The 18,024-nt window shown below is 25.2% G+C and overlaps 1 protein-coding gene and 1 pseudogene across 1 annotated transcript; both read left to right on the top strand.

Moving 5' to 3' along the window:
• The first annotated feature begins 3,035 nt into the window (after positions 1 to 3,035).
• LOC130976093 (L-ascorbate oxidase-like) lies at positions 3,036 to 12,112 on the top strand. The gene is made up of 5 exons (XM_057900856.1): positions 3,036 to 3,371; positions 4,474 to 4,566; positions 4,654 to 4,866; positions 6,825 to 7,019; positions 10,633 to 12,112. The coding sequence occupies exons 1-5, from the start codon at positions 3,114 to 3,116 to the stop codon at positions 11,596 to 11,598; spliced, it is 1,725 nt and encodes a 574-aa protein (XP_057756839.1). The 5' UTR covers positions 3,036 to 3,113; the 3' UTR covers positions 11,599 to 12,112.
• Positions 12,113 to 14,530: 2,418 nt separating this feature from the next.
• On the top strand, positions 14,531 to 15,326 carry LOC130973884 (uncharacterized mitochondrial protein AtMg00370-like; annotated as a pseudogene).
• The last annotated feature ends 2,698 nt before the right edge of the window (positions 15,327 to 18,024 follow it).

Below are 18,024 nucleotides of genomic sequence, written 5' to 3' on the forward strand. Positions count from 1 at the left end.
TTTTTTTAATAATTTAATAATACTCAAACAAATATCATCGTATTAAAAAATCAAATAGTCATCAATGATGATTTTAATGGCGTAAAATTGATGTAAAATTTCATCCAATAACTCATTTTTTTTTACTGATTATATACTGGTCAAAATTTAATAAAGTTGCTGGTCTATACTTTTTCAAAAACAAATATTTTTACTATTGCACAAGATCGGAATTGAATGCGTGAATTCCAATATCTTAAATTATGTTGTTAAGAGGGAAAAAATGTGTACTCTTTTTACTTGATCTATTATTTTAAAATTTAAAGTAAAAAATTTCTTACAGTTTAAATATATAATATAATAATCTATCTCCCGGGCAGCACATGCATATAGCGGCACGTTAAATATATTATGAGAAATTGAGAACTATGAAAAGGAAATCTATTTCCTTTTTTATTTGCTTATTTTCCAAGAGCGTATGCTTAATTATTTATCTTTAATTTCCTTTTCCTTTTCCTTTTCCTTTTCTTGTCTTTGATGACGGCGCACATGGAATAATAAGATAATATTTTTTCCCCATGAACAGGTCAATATTTGGAAAAACATTCACACCTATCAACTAATTTTAAGCATTTCAATGATCGTCTGAGATTCTCTAATTACAAGACAAAGTATGTACAACGGATAAAAAAAAAAGAGAGAGAGCAGAAATTAAAACGTATATATTTATTTGAGTTTAAATCTATTTTTTAATTTTTATGTGTTTTTTGAAAATTTTTAATGACTTAAAAAAAAGTTAAATTTATAACTACTTTTAACTTTACAAATTTGATCATTAAAATAGATTCTAGAATTTTATTATTGATGTGTATAAGAGAAGAGAAAAATACACAGTCATGTATTTTTATTCAACCACTTTATATAATATGGTCTACATTCAATTTCTACTACAACTATAGTAGATTTTTTAATATTCTTTTTAAAAATTTCAAACATCAATTCTCTATTATTTTTCTTAATCTTATTTGAGATGATCTAAACTTCTAGCCAAGTTTGTTTCGGCTAGGTTTATTTTCTAGACTTTCAACATTAAATGCTTATCTAATTTATTAAGAAAAACTTCTCAAACTCATAACATAAAATAGAAATACATACAAAAGAGTTTGACATAATAATAATTTTTCTCTTTAAGTTAACTCTTTTTGCTTTTTCTGGCAAATAGTTTTTTCATATACCTCATAAAATGTCTTTTATTATGAAAAAAAAGATAAAATGAAAAAGTAAGATATACAATATAAATTCATGAAAGAGAAAAAATATGATAGTTTAAAGTTACGAGCAAAATTATATTTAAACTTTTTTTTATTTACCTTTTATCTTAGTAGAATGCTCTTTTTAATATAGATGTATTACTTCTAAAAACTTTTAATTTTGAGTGATAGAGATGCTATAAAAATTTAAAATTTTGATTTACTCTCTTTGCTTTAATTTCTGGTTTATTATTCTTTTTTTATAAAACATCCAAAATTTGAACTAATGTGTAAAGTCAATTTTTAAAAATTTGAATAATTGAGTTTTTTTTATCCAAAAAATACAGAATAAAGTATGCGTAAAAGACTAAAAGTGCATAAAAGATGGACAACAATAATTTAATTTGTACTGTTAATTCAAAAGTTTAATTTTATTTTTAGTCGTTGAATTGAATCAGAAAAAACTTCTATTTTTTTCTTCTTTTTGAATAATGGTAACAGAAATATTGTAACTTCAATAAGCTATAAACTTGCATGAGAATGGTAAGTAAAAAAATTATTAAAAAAATTAGGTAAAACAAAAGTGTTGAGTTAAAAAAATAGCTAGCCTAAAAGGTCTTTTATTGTATTTAATCTTCAAATAACGGAGTATAATTTTTCTTAGCTAATAATAAAAATTAGATTTAATTATTTTGTTAATTTTTATAATTTTATTAAATTTATAATTAGATTATTATATATATTTTAATTAAATTTTTATATTATTTTTAATTTTATAATTATATTTTTTTATATTAAAAATAATATTTTTTAAAAAAATATATAATAAAAAATCTAATTAATTTTTTTATTGTGAATCTTTTTAATTTATAAAAAATATTCAATTAATTATAATATTTTTTATATTAAAAATGATCTAATTATAAAATTAAAAATAATATAAAAATTTAATTACAAATTTAATAAAATTATTAAAATTAATAAAATAAATTAACCTAAAAACTAGTAGTACTTTACTTTTAGCCGTTTTAATTTCAGGTAAGATAATTGAAAAGGACAAAAAGTTGAAACAAATTTACAAGAGTTTACAAGGGGGTAGGTCTGATCATGATGATCATATAAGTCAACGATTACCAACAGGGATCAATGGTTGTTTCCTTATTATTAATTAATTAATTAATTAATAAAAAAGAAAAAACCTATATTCCATAGATAAATTAAACAAGAGTCTCGTTAGAAACACAATGGACTATTTGTATAATGTGTACAATTGACTATTGAGTTATGAAATGAACATCCTCTATATTATCTAGAATAACCATCCGAGTACTAGGGATAATAAACATCTTTCCAAAAACATAAACTAATTCTGGAGTTCACCAATGATCAAACTTTTAACTTTTTAGATCTAGCGCTCTAATACCATATCATGATACCACTCATCCCAAAAATTTCAACTGATGAAAAAAGGTAACACTAATAATTATATTTCTAATACTACATATTAATTGTACAAATATTTTATTGACTCGTACTTTTCCATTAAACAAACACACTAGTGGACCATAAAAGAATCTTTTAATTTTCCCTTTTCTTTATAAAATTCCCTACCTAGCTGTTTAATTTTTAAAAAGAAGTCACGCAAAGATTTACTTAATATATAATAATGATAAAAAAAAACATTGGACGCGTAATTTGCCAATTTGCAAGGAATCTATTCAATAAAAAATTATAAAAAAAGTGAAAAAAACACATAGAAGCCTCTGTCTTCTTGTATATATATATATATATATATATATGCTCATCACCTAGCCTATGGCCTATACCACAATTCAGAAGCAATAAATTGAAGTGTATGTGTTTGATTGAATTGATAAAGTGATAATGAAGATTGCTTGGTGGGTTGTATGGGTGGGTTTATTATTAGTAGTGAAGATTGAGGGAGGAAGAGTGAGGCATTACAAGTTTGATGTGGAGTATATGATCAAAAAACCAGATTGCTTGGAGCATGTTGTGATGGGAATCAATGGAAAGTTTCCAGGTCCAACCATTAGAGCTCAAGTTGGTGACACTCTTCACATTGCACTCACCAATAAGCTCTCCACTGAGGGTACTGTTATTCACTGGCATGGAATCAGACAGGTCTTTTTAATTTCCTCTTACCTTTTTTTTTTTATTATTTACTTAATTATTTATTGAGCATACCTCAGTTCGTATTAGTCGTTTACACGTATCTCGAATTCTGAGACTTTGTTTAGCGTTTACACGTATCTCAAATGTTCAGTACCCGTTTTCTAGTTTAACACGTATTATGAGTGCACCCTGGATACGTTAGTCATCGTTATATCATACATCAAGACCTAAATATCTGAGATCTGCTTATTTTTAATTCCTTCTTCAATATTCGAGATGTGATACGTTCTGCATTTAGGTAATTACTTTATATTTTATACATCTCCGTAATTTTTATATTTATTTAATTTAAATAAAAAAATACATGTTTAAAAATTATCAAAATTTATTATTTTTTATCATTAGTTAGTCATTAATATTTAAAAATATAAGATAAAATATTTTGTTAGATTACTAAATTAAAAAAACTAAACTAAAAAAATTGAGTTGATAAACAATAAATTCTGATAATTTTTTAATATTTTTTATTTATTTTTTGAGAAAATCTTAGAAGCCAACATTACGGTGTCATTACTATAACCAGTATTTATTGAAAAAAAAACATCTAAAACTCAAACTCTTTAAAAAAAATCTAAAATTGAATAAAATAAAATGAGTTTTATGGTATTTTTGTTATAGTACCTAAATTATCTAACTTACCTTTTAAAGTAAAAAATAAAATATTTAAAATAAAAGATAAATTATATAAAATTTATTAAATATTATTTGTTTACTCTTTTTAGTAACTTACGTACATTGTGATAGACATCGAAATATTCACCATAAAATAAATCCAAAATCCAAATTCAACGGACTTGTTTCATAATTTACTATCATGTTGGATTGAAATTAATTGTTACAATGTTGGTTCTCCTACCACTACTCTTATTTTATTTGCGTTGGGTTCTTTTTTAAGTTCACAGAAATTTGGTTTTCCACTATGCCTGCCTTTGAGAAATTTGAGGAGTGATTTTCATAGATATAGATTAAGCTGAAGTTTTGAAATAATTAAGAGTTTTATCATTCCAAGAACCTACTAAAATAAATTTAATTTGTTGTTTCATGTTCACAGGTTGGGACTCCTTGGGCAGATGGAACTGCTGCTATCTCACAATGTGCTATAAATCCAGGAGAAACTTTTCATTATAGATTCAAAGTTGATAAGGTGAATTACCTTTTCTGTCCTTCGTTTATTTGTGTTATTTTTTTATAAAACACGGACACTTTGTTGAGTTGTTACGATAATATGCAGGCGGGTACATATTTCTACCATGGACATTATGGAATGCAGAGAGCAGCGGGGTTGTATGGTTCATTGATAGTGGATTTAGCAAAGGGAGAAAAGGAGCCATTCCATTATGATGGTGAATTCAACCTTCTCCTCAGTGATTTATGGCACACAAGCTCTCATGAACAGGAGGTTGGCCTATCTTCCAATCCCTTCAGATGGATTGGTGAACCTCAGGTGATTATTAATAATAATAACAAAACGGTCATTAATTTTTTATTTCGAAGATAAATAAGAAAATACTTAGTTTGATCCCTAAAGTTACACTTAAGTCTTAAAGTAGTCTTTGAAATTTTAATTGGCTCAATTTAGTCCTTAAACTTTTCAAATTTTAATCACGTGCATTAGTCCCTGCGGTAGTTTCTGTTATAGAGTCAATTAAAAAATTTAGAGACTAAATTGAGACAATTAAAACTTTAAGGATTAAATTGATACTCGAGTGTAATCTCAGATATCAAACTAAATATTTTTTCGAAGATAAATAATTCCTTCATTAATTGAAAATAAAAAAAACGTCTTTTACTTTTTAAAATGCGAGACATTTAAATTTTTTTAAATGATCTATTTATCCTTATATATTTTTTGGATAAATGAAACTAAATATCTCACATTTTAAAAAATAATAGATATTTTTATATTTTTAATTAATTAAAAACTTACTTCGAATTAATTAACTCTTTCACATTCTTTTTTACTGAACAACACTTGACGATTTAGAGCGATCTAGCATAATAATTACTAAACGGATTGTCTTGATCATTTTCATTTGAAAATTTATATAAAACCAAATCTTAAGAAGTCAATATTTGTTAACTTTTTTAACTTTTTTAACCTTTATTTTTGAAAATTTTAAGATTTAATATTTAACGTTTAAAATTTAAAATTTATAATTAAATAAAAATTAATTCTCTAGTTAAACTCTTATTATTTATATATTTTTTACTATTATATTTATTAACTTGGGTGACTAAAGTGTCATATATCTAATGTATAACTTTGGTTTTCTAAAGGAACATGCATCTAGGCTTTCAGTGTTTTTTTTAAAGTGGCAATGAGTTTACATGATCTGGTTTTATGATTAAATTATTATCATGAGATCTTTCAAAAATAACTTTCTATTTGGTATGCATCTTTCATAGACAAATAGTTGTTTAATGAAAATAGAACAATAATGAGAAATTTGAAACTTTGATGAAATTAGGAAAAGATGCATAGGTGACCCACTTTTCCGACAATAATATTTTTAATCCAGATCATTGAACTTTTCAGGATTAGTGTCCATTTGGATTCTTTTTTTTTTTTTAGTTTTTCAAGAAAGAAGTATTTTTTTATTATTATTAAGAAATGTTCTATATAAATATAAAAATATAGTTGGATACAATTTATTTAAAAAGAATTATTTTTCTATAGGTATTTCTGATATTTTACCAATAGTTAACTTCATATAAAATATTAAAAATAGAAAAATTATAATCAATCTTAGTTTAAGCATTAAATATGTTCAGAAAAAAATATATAAATTATTTTACGTATATTATTTGCCTTGTTGAGTTATTAAAATAATTTATTGATGAAAAAATTACATATTATTTTTTGTACCATTTTTAAAAAAAAAATTAAGTTAATAAAAAGAGATAATATAAATAATTATATTATTTTTTTTCAATTAATTTTTTTTATTTTTTATTTTTATTTTTTAAATTCACCAATAATCAAATTTTAAATCTTTTGAATATAGAATTTTATTATTATTTTATTAAATACCTTTTTAAAAAACTTAAAAGTAATAAAAAAATATAAATAATTATATCTCTGTGTGTAATTTATATTTTTTGTCTCTGACAAAAAAAAAAATTCCATAAAAAATATTTATTAACTCTATGAATATTATTATAACAAACACTTATGAGACTATTATTAAGTATATCGATATATTAATATTTTAATAATTTTTAACTGTTAATTTTAATTATAAAAAATATATAATTAAAATTTAATATAGCAGTATACTTTAAAATTTTCCTATACTACTATACAAGCCCTTTAGTCATCATAATGAGACTCTATCTTGTTTTTATTACTTTTATTTTTGTGTCAGTTTTTGACACACACGGTTTTGACTTTGTTGAATTCAGTCAGTGCTGATAAATGGAAGAGGACAGTTTAATTGTTCCCTGGCAGCAAAATTCATAAACACAAGTCTGCCACAATGTCAACTTAAGGGTGGTGAAGAATGCGCACCTCAGATTCTTCATGTGGACCCAAACCACACCTACCGAATCAGGATTTCTAGTACTACTTCCTTAGCTTCCCTCAACTTCGCCATTTCAGTAAGTTAATTAATTCATTTTATATTGCGTAAAATATATTTTTTGTTTTTAAAATTTATTAAATTTTAAAAATATTTTTAAATTTTATTTTAAAATTTTTTATTTATATTAAATATATTTTTAACGATTAATTTTTTTAAAATTTAGAAAACAATTATTAATATAAATAAATTAGAGATAATTTTTATGTATTATTGCTGAATTAGTCTTAAATCTTTTAAAAATTTAACTGTTAAGGATATATTTGATGTAAATAAAAAATTTTGAGATAAAATTAAAATAAAATAAAATTTTAAAAAATTTTAAAAATTTTTAACAAATTTTAAAGATAAAAAATATATTTTAGCTTTTTTATGTCTACTTTTTACTCTGTTTTAAAAAAGTAATTTCTCTTTTAATGATATTATTTGTTAAAAAGCGGTTAGGATGGATTGGAGAACTATAACTCAAGATATAAAAAATTTTCGAATTAAGTGAGAAACTAAAAAAAATGGTTATACTCATTAAAGTATTGTTAGATCTAAAAACTTTTTAATATATAAGTTTAATTTTGATATACTATTATAAAATATATAGTCATGTAATTATATTTATATGAAAATAAATTACTTAATTTTTATTGATGTAATATTATATAATTATATGCAGTATAAAATTATTTTATATTGTGAATATATTAAAATTAAATTCTTAAAATATATTATATATGTTTAATTATTCTGTTAGTTTCTATAATTTTATCAAATTTTTAATTAGGTCTCTATATTTTTTTCAATTAAATCTTTATATTACTTTTAATTTTGTAATTATATTCTTTTCATATAAAAAGCGTTAAAATTAACAGAATATTTCTCTAAAAAAATACGCGATTAAAGATCTAATTAAGTTTTTAATTATGAATATTTTCAATTTACGAAAAAATATTTAGTAAACTCTAATAATTATTATACTAAAAAGAATCTAATACAAAATTAAAAATAATATAAAAACTCACTTAGAAAAAATATAAAACATAATTATAAATTTAATAAAATTGTAAAAACTAATAAAATAAATAAACCTATTATATATTCATTTGATTAAATTTAAATGATTGTGACTTACACCTCATATTTATTTGAAATATATATGTCGCTCGGTTTATATCATTTTGTTAAATTAAAGTTCGTGCGTGCCATTATAAATAAAAGTATAACGGGAAGGTTGTGATTAGCTTTTGAGCATTTATATATGTGAGAAATAGCTGTCTAATTATAAAGTTTCTCTAAGAAGAAGATATTTGGTGAATGAAGAAAAAAAGGGTCCAAAAGGATATGCAATAATGGAAGTGAGTCATGATGCCTTCACCCACTCAAATCCATTTGTATTATTATTATTATTATTATAGTCGCTAAACAATGGAATAATTTGTGTGCAATTAAGTAGGTATGATAAGGTAGTACAAATGAATCGACCCTTTAATACACGATTAATTAGACTATCTAAAAGGAAAAAAAGGAAGAATTAAATAAGTCCTGTTTGATGGTGAAATCCATGACTCTTTCTGTAGGAAGCACAATTAGCGGTTAAGAATTAAGATGTCATCAATGCAAATATCTAATAGTGGAAATTTCTATAAAATTATTTTCATATAAAATTAATGATTATAAATTATTTAGTAGTAATTTAGTTAATAAAAATATTATTTGTATATTAAAATTAATTATTAAAATCAGTTATTAATGTATTTGTGTATAAATAATATATATATAATTTAATTTATTTTTAATGTATATTTGTATTATTTAATATATATTTTATACTGATAACAGACTTTGATGATTGATTATAATATATACGTAATATAGTCGTTGAGTTAAATATTTAAATCATCTAATATTTTTAAATATTAATTTCACATAAAACAAATGATGATTTTCTTATTGATAAATTGTGAAATTGATTAAATAACTCTATTTTTTAATATAAAAATGTCTGTTTTACTAAAATAAAATATTTTTATTTGTAATGATATAATATGTTTTACACATAATATTTTAATATTAAGAAAATTATTATACAATCTCTTTTTTATTCTTCTTTGATCATCACATGTAAGATATTTTGTTCCATAAAATTAAAATAAAAATTCATTTGTAGTTAATTTATGTAAAATTAATAATTAAAAATTATTAAATAATTTAATATATTTAATTAAATTATTATCTAATAACTCTCAACTAATCATTTTACATGAAATTATTAGCACGTGAATTTGAAATATATGTTCTTAAATGGTGAAATTTAAATAACATTTCTCGAAAAACAATGACATAATTAAAAAGGTGTGGCTAGGTGATCCATCTTTAGAATAACAAATTATATTATACGTGCTCGCATGATTTAATTTGGAATCGGTGAGTTGTCAATAAAGCACAATCAAATAATAACAAAATTTTGAAGAGAGACAAAATAAGAAGTTAAAATATAGAAGTAGAAAGCATAAAGAATGTGAAAGAACAAAATTATTACTGGAATTCCGGGAGTTTGGTCGGAGTAGGCAGGTGAAAGATTAGACAAAAGGTTATTGCCTTTCACCATAAATTAAAGTCTGATTCAATTTAATCTTTCAAAATTTAATAAATTTAAATTAAATTTTAAAATTTATAATGGTGACTTACATTAATTTTTGAATTAGTTTTCATTAACCACATATTATTTTGGTACATTAATAAGTTACGATTTAAATTTTTTATTTAACTTCTATGTATTCAAAATTTATTAAAATTCTAAAAATTTTATTATTATTATTTTTAAATTAAATTTGTCATTGTCTTTTTTGCAAAATTTTTGGAAAACCAAACAAATTTTTAAAAAGTCTAGTAAATTTTAGTTATATATAATTTAGACGAAAAATTTAAATTTTGACAAATTAACCTGTAAAATCAACACACTATTTACAAAAATCATCTCATAAACTAAAACATGAATTATTATTATAAATTTTGGGTCAAATTGAGTGAATAATAATTTTAAAGATTAATTTGACTTCGACTTTAAATTTTAAGAGACAAATTAAATATTACCTCTATGCAAAACAATAAATTCAATTTACCTCCAGTATTATTGGTTCATATTTTCTTTCACTACTTTTGAATTGAATAAATATCTGAGCTATACATACATGAAATTAAGTAATGTTACCATTATTGTATGAAAAAATATAGGTAGAATAACGAAAATATTAAATAATACGAATAATAAATATATCGGATGTTTAATTCATTAGATGTGTAGATGATTATTCTAAGAAAAAGTCTAGGGAGCCAATGGCCTAAGCGTACAATGTGTACAATGGAGGTTTAAGAAGTATTAGAGATATGACCATTAGTGTTACATTGTCCTGTCAGGTTACGTTTTTGGGATGAGTGGTTTCAAATATGGTATTAGAGTTCTAGATTCGAAAGGTCAAGAGTTCGATTCTTGGTGAACCCCAAAATCAGTTTAATTTTTTATTGAGATGTTTATTATCCTTGGTAACCATCGTGTACACTTAAGCTTGGCTCCCTATTCATATTGTTCAAAAAAATCATTAGTTACCTAATATAATTTTTTTTTATTTATGTATGAGTAGAATCACAAAGTGACGGTGGTGGAAGCTGACGGAAACTACGTGGAACCATTCACGGTGGATGACATAGACATCTATTCCGGTGAGAGCTACTCAGTCCTCCTGACTACAGACCAAGATCCCACCAAAAACTATTGGCTTTCAGTCGGAGTCCGAGCAAGAAAGCCACCCATCCCACAACAAGTCCTCACGGCTCTCACCCTTCTGAACTACAAAAACATCTCTGCCTCCGTCTTTCCGGCCTCTCCGCCCCCTGTCACCCCGCGATGGGATGACTTCGAGCGGAGCAAGGCCTTCACAAAGAAAATCATAGCCAATAAGATGATGACACCTCAGCCTCCGCGCTACTCCCACCGCAGGATCGTGCTCTTGAACACGCAGAACAAGATCCAAGGGTTCATCAAATGGGCCATTAACAACGTCTCTTTATCTTTGCCCACTACTCCATACCTCGGATCCATGAAGTTCAAGCTCAACAACACCTTTGACAGAACCCCCCCGCCGGAGAACTTCCCCAGCGATTACGACATATTCAACCCTCCGGTGAACGTAAACGCGACCACCGGCAACGGCGTGTACGTGTTCCGGCTGAAGGAGGTTGTGGATGTGATTCTACAGAATGCGAACCAACTAACGGGGAAGGGAAGTGAGATTCACCCATGGCACCTGCATGGGCATGACTTCTGGGTTTTGGGGTACGGAGAAGGGAAGTTCAAAGCGGGGGAGGATGAAAAGAGATTCAACCTGACACACGCGCCGCTGAGGAACACGGCGGTTATATTCCCTTATGGTTGGACTGCGTTGAGGTTCAAGGCAGATAACCCTGGCGTTTGGGCCTTCCATTGCCACATTGAACCTCACTTGCACATGGGTATGGGTGTCATTTTCGCTGAGGCTTTGCACAAGGTCAGGAATATTCCCTCACAGGCTCTCGCTTGCGGCCTTACTGCCATCAATGCCCGCCATTAACAGGAATGATAGAAAACCATCACAATTTATTAATTTTGGTCATGAATTACTTATTAATGTTTAAAAATAAGTGGAAACTCAGGTGCAATCGACTTCATACGAAGTTGATAATTGAAAGTTGTTAGATGATTTGATTGATTCGACTAAATTTTCATCTAACGGCTTTTAGCTATCAACTTCACGTGAAATCGACTATACCTGAGTTTTCACTTTAAAAATGTAGATTAAACTATGATAGAAACTCAGCTGTTGCATTTGACTTCATGTAAAGTTGAGAACCGAAAACTCATGTTTTCCACTATTAATTTTACCTAAATTTAACTGCATATAAATTTTCACCTTAAAATATATTGTTAAATTATTAAACTAAAAAAATTGAATTAACTACGAAAAAATAAGGGCCAAAAACATCTTATTTTCCTCTAGCATTTTTGGTTGCCCCTCATTTTGTCTTGGGGTTTTTTTTTGTTTATATTTATTATAATGTGTGGGATTGTTGGGCCGATTGTCCATGGTACCCCATATATGGGTACTCAGTTACAGGCCTTCATTTGTTGTTTGTAATTTTGTTTCTTATTAATTTATGAGAACAATGTATTAACTAAAAATAAAAGAAATTTTAGGAGAACAATGTGGCCAGATTGGAGTGGATCGGAGGACCAGATAAACTTGATAATTATATATCCGACCAAAAACAAAACTTGATAACTATATGAAATTATTTTGTATAACAAACGTTTATATTTTATATTCACACTTAACTTGTCAACTTTTGACATTAATATTGTTCTATTTCAACATTATTTTAGAAAAATGTTTGGTAATAACTACAAGAATTTAGTCGAAAACGGCCAAAATCTTCCTTTTTTGGAATTATTAATTTAATTTGAATAAAAAAAAATTGAATAATATTATATGACTAAAAAAATTTAATATTTTGACTAACACTTGGTTAATTCTAATCACTATAAACTAGATTTTAAATTGTAAAATTTAAATCTTAAATAATATGTTAGTCTAAAATATTAGCTAATATTAATAAAAAGTATTCATTCTCTAATATTTCTCAAAAACATTTAAACTTAAATAGCCCGAACTAGGGGCAGAGTTAAAAAAAATATTAGAAAGGGGCTAAAATTATTTACACAATAAAATAATATTAAAATAAAATTTTAAAGAGGAACTAAACTGAAATTTACATATAATTTACATATAAAAAATTAAAATTAGGGTGGCCGTTGCCCCCCTTTCCTAGTATGTAGCTCCGCCCCTAGCCCGAATCAAGTAGAACAATATTGAATATCAATTGCTCCACACACATTTTAATTGAATGTAATTTTTTAAGAACCATTATATTATTTTATAACAAGTAGCATTCTAGTGTTAAAAATGCTAACGTGACGCTTTTTAATATCAGTATGTATAACTCTTTTTCTCAACTTATTTTAAAAAATTATCTTTTTTATATTTATATAAAAATTAACATTTGATCAATAATTATACTAATTATTAATTATTTTAATTATCAAATTATTATAATATAATTGTCAATCAAATATAATTAGCTATAAATATAACATTTACCTTCATAGATAGATTATGCACGTGTGTATTAATTAGTATGAAATTGATATTGATATCAATTCTATAATTTATTTTATGCTACAAAAAGTTATATATACTTATATAGTATTTCTTTTATGGTTATATATAATACTTTGAACACTTTTCATTTGCCATGCAAGGACAATTCATATTGTTTAATCTACAAGGACCATATACCATAAATTTCTCAATCAAACTATACAGCTTAGGATGGGTGAAAGAATCAAGAATTTTAGTCGAGATATAACTATCCAAAACTTGTGTTGATTTAGATTTTTCTACTGGTATTAAGAAACAAATAAGAGGATTAAAGTACGTCGTTACGAATTAAAATGTTGGGGTTCGAATCCTTTTTCATTCACAAACGGCTAAATAAGTAAAGACCTTTATTTATGGAGGTAAAAAGATTATGATTGGACTAGCGAATCCAAAATTATGAAGTTTGAGTGTGGGTATTTTATCGAAATGGAATGATTTTATTTTATTATTTTTTTTTTAAAAAAAATTGTAAATAGTGGTTATTTCTAAAAAAAAAGTATGTACTAAGCTTTAACTTTTAATTTGCATATTTTTATCTTTCATAAATTCTTCTTCAGTCAAGTTTTTGCAGAATAGCAAATTAAATAAAGTATTTGTAGTATAGCAAAAATGTCTTCCTCGTCATTAATATGTTTGCTCACAGTAATTGTAGCCTTTCGAAAGAATTGATGACTGCATCAAAGATACACTTGCTATTGCTAATACTAGGATATCGAAAAATTTTCAATTAGTTAGTTTAAATAGCTCCAAACTATAGAACAAGAAAGTATTCCGAACCTACACTGAAGTATTGACGGTGATTCTCAAATAAGATATGATGCAATAGAGACAAATAAAAGATAGAAGAAACGTATTACCTACTTTTAACGGTCAAAGCGAATTTAAGTCTTTCATTTCGCATAACTAAACCTCCCCAAGTAGTATTCGAACTTACGACTAGTCAACCTGAAATGAAAAATTTGATCTCATAGAGTTCAATTCCTGTTGTCAACCTGATGACCAATACGAGCTCGAAACTTTCTTCGTAACTCATGGAACTCTTTGAAATGGCTCCGTTTCATGCCTCATTTCATAGGGAATCTCAAAGTGGCTCTATTTCATTATATTCCACTCATTTTAGATCCTGAGATAAGGGAAGTCATTTTCAATCTATCTCTTCCTATTTTTTTATAGAAAAATGGAAGGTTGAAAAATTATTATACAAATATATGGATTGAAAATTAGATAATAAATTGGAGATTGCAATAGATAATAAAAAATAAAAATTTGCCATGATTTTTTATTTTTTTTACTGGATAATCTAATATATTTATGCATGAAAATAATGAATTCAGTCATTGTGGTCGGACTTTATTATGGATTTCGGAGCACATTTTTCAAAGGACTCTCTTATCTCTTCCTTCTTCAAGTTCGAATTATGCAAGAAAAGACTGAGAAAAAACAATCAGCAACAATTAGGCATTATATTCATATTGATCTATTATATACCTTTGCATTTAGCATTGGATAGATCCCATATAATAACTGTCATAGCTCTACCTTATCTTTTATTTTATTTCTTTGACAATAATAAAAAAACTTTTTGAATTATGAGGACAAGAAAAAAATTCAACACGTAAATTTAGCTTTTAAAAATATTTTTTACTAATATTATTTTTCAGTTATTTAACCCCTTTGTCTTACCAAGTTTCATATTAATTAGATTAGTAAACATCTATATATTTAGATGCAACAATAAATTATTATTTTTAGCAAGTGATTTTGGAGGTTAGTTAATTAGTCACATTTTTTTCATAAAAATGGATTGAATTTGTATTTGTTTGGATACAACAAAATAATATTATTAAATATAATGAATTCATTTGCTCTAGGAAGTCTATTTTATCAGAATTTCGAACTTCTATTACTCAACTCTTTAGTATTTTTTATTTCTTACGTGTTTGTGCTATTTAAATCGAACATCCTTATCCTTTGTTATTAAAAAGAAAGATTTAAAAAATAAAGAAAGCGGTGAAATTGAAAAACACAAATTTGATGTTGAAAGAATTTCAGAAATAATAACAACGGAGAAAAAAGATATCTGATGAGTGAAAATTAATGCTCACGGATGCCAGCAACTGCACCTGATCGCACAAGTAATACCACGGTGAGTGGATATCTTTTTCACGAGAATTAAATGATTGAACAAGCAAATTTTCAATTAAAAAGTCTAATTAGAGTAATAAAACCTGATTGATTATCGAAAAGGGCAAGAGAGTATATTGATGGGAGCCTTGAGAATCTTGAATGCTGAATGTTTGGATGCCACAGATAATGAACTTGAATGATGAATTGAGAGAAGACTGTGATGATGAGATTCAAGGATTTTGAAAATACTTATGTTCTTAGGAAAATCAATCTTGTTTATTTATCTTAAAGTTTGCAAAGATCTTTCACGATAAAACCTTTAGTAACTGATTTCCAATTCCTTGACTCCTCAATTTCTCAAGCATTAATTATGCGTCAATTAATTAATCAAGAGATTAAGCACAAAAACTTATTTTATATTCAAAAAAGATGTAAAAGTAGTCCTTAGGTCGAATTATATGTCACGTATTCAAATTAGTCCTGTCCAGTTAAATCTTAAAAGAAAACATAATTTTCAAAAGTTGTTCTAATCCGAATGTCACTTATTCAAAATTAGAGTAATTAAAAATCATGTATGTGTTGAACACTAATTGAACCACTATTCTTAACCGAATTCAAATAGTCATATGAAATAATTTTCAAACTTTGATTCAAGTATCAAATTTTTCAGTTATAATAAAAGAATCCAAGAAGAATTAGCTTATCTTTCGATCCACTAATTCGAATGAAGAACGAATAACTCAATTATGAAATATGAAATAGATCAATGCAAAATTTTAAATAAAATAAACATAAATTAATTATCTATAGAAAATATAAATAAAACTCCTAACCTTTTTGATAGAGAATTAATTACCCATAAAAAGTAAGAAAAACAAGAAAAAAAAGTAGTAATTCGAAGACTTGATGCTCTTTTCTATAAACTATGCTCACTTATTTATAACCTAAATTATAGAATTCAAATTCAAAACTAAACTAATCTTATCCGTAAAAGAGAAAGATAAGATAGCTATCCTAATATTATTTTTAGAAAAGAAAGATAAACTACAAACTTCAATTTTAAATTCAAAACGAAAATTTAAATATAAACAATTAAATCTCTTATGCTTCTACAGAATCAATAATTAATTTTCTAGAGTATCAAATTTTCTGGATGTGATTAAAGCTTCTGATAATGTGGATAGTTAAGTTTTGGGCTTTAATTATTGAATCCATGAGTTGTAATTAAACTTAAGCTGGATTAGATGAGAAGAAATTTAGGCAAAAGGTCTAAAATCACACTTGGAGGAGGATGTATACACGAGGCATGGTGTGTGGGCCGCTGGGTGTGAAATTGGGTCGCTGGGCGTGAAGTTGGGCTGCCGGGCGCAGGAAGCTTCTGCCAGGCGTGCTTGAGCGTTAATGGAATCCTTCAGGGGTGTGTTGCTTTACTCTTTGGGCTACACTTTTTGGGCCACGTTTCTTGGACAAAGTTTTTATTTCCTTCGTGTTTTTTTTTTTTGTGAAAAAGTTTTACTTTTTGCTATGTTTTTAGTGCAAAATTTTTAAAAATATAAAAACACTATCCTATCTCTAAATATTTAATTATTTATTAAATTTTATTAAAAAATATAAAAAAATTAATTAAAATCTAAAAAAATAAATAAAAAAAATTAAAAATTATTTAAGATAATGTGTCATCAATATTTTTAAAAAATAATACTTCTTATCTTTTTATAATGAAGGATAAGAATTTAAAAAAAATCAATAGAAACCAAACATAAAAAGATATTAGTATCAAACAAATTTTTTATAATAATTTTTTTTTTTAATTTAGAAGATGGAAGCAACCGTTACGATATATAAAAAACACTCAATTTAAAAATATCATACGAAATGATATGTTATTTTTTTTATACATGTCAAAATGATGAAAAAAAAAGAATTATTCACCTAATTTGTTGATTTTTTAAAAAATGATAAAAAAAAAGAATAGACCATTTAACAAAAAAAAACAAATTTTTTATAATAAATTCATTATTTATTGGAATTCTCATAATGAAAAAAAAATCAATGAAATTCTAAACATAACAGAAATTTTAGAGAAAAAAATTATGTCATTAGATATATTTCAAAAATAGACTAAATTATGCAATAAAAAACTCAAACAAAAAATTTGCATTAAAAAAATATTTAGTAGGTATTACAAAATTTTTTTTCTATTAAATGATAATTGGAAGTATTTTTTTAAAAAAAATTATGTCATTAGATATATTTCAAAAATAGACTAAATTATGCAATAAAAAACTCAAACAAAAAATTTGCATTAAAAAAATATTTAGTAGGTATTACAAAATTTTTTTTCTATTAAATGATAATTGGAAGTATTTTTTTAAAAAATACTCTCATAAAGAGAATATACTTAGATGGTAAAAACTTACTTGTATATAATATGTAAATCGTTAAATAATTAATAAATTTAACTAAATTATTATTTAATAATAATCAATTCTCAACTTCACTTAAACACAACTTCACAAGTCTTAGGCTCAATTTGGTAAATAACTTAAATAAGTTCTTTTGGAAAAAGAGCTTAAAACATAAGGACTTTTATTAATAGCAGCTTATAAATAAGTTATTTTGTGTTTGGATTTTTAGTTATAAAAGTACTTATTT

The sequence above is a fragment of the Arachis stenosperma genome, chromosome 4 (assembly GCF_014773155.1).
Source record: "Arachis stenosperma cultivar V10309 chromosome 4, arast.V10309.gnm1.PFL2, whole genome shotgun sequence".
In the NCBI taxonomy this organism is placed as follows: Eukaryota; Viridiplantae; Streptophyta; class Magnoliopsida; order Fabales; family Fabaceae; genus Arachis; species Arachis stenosperma.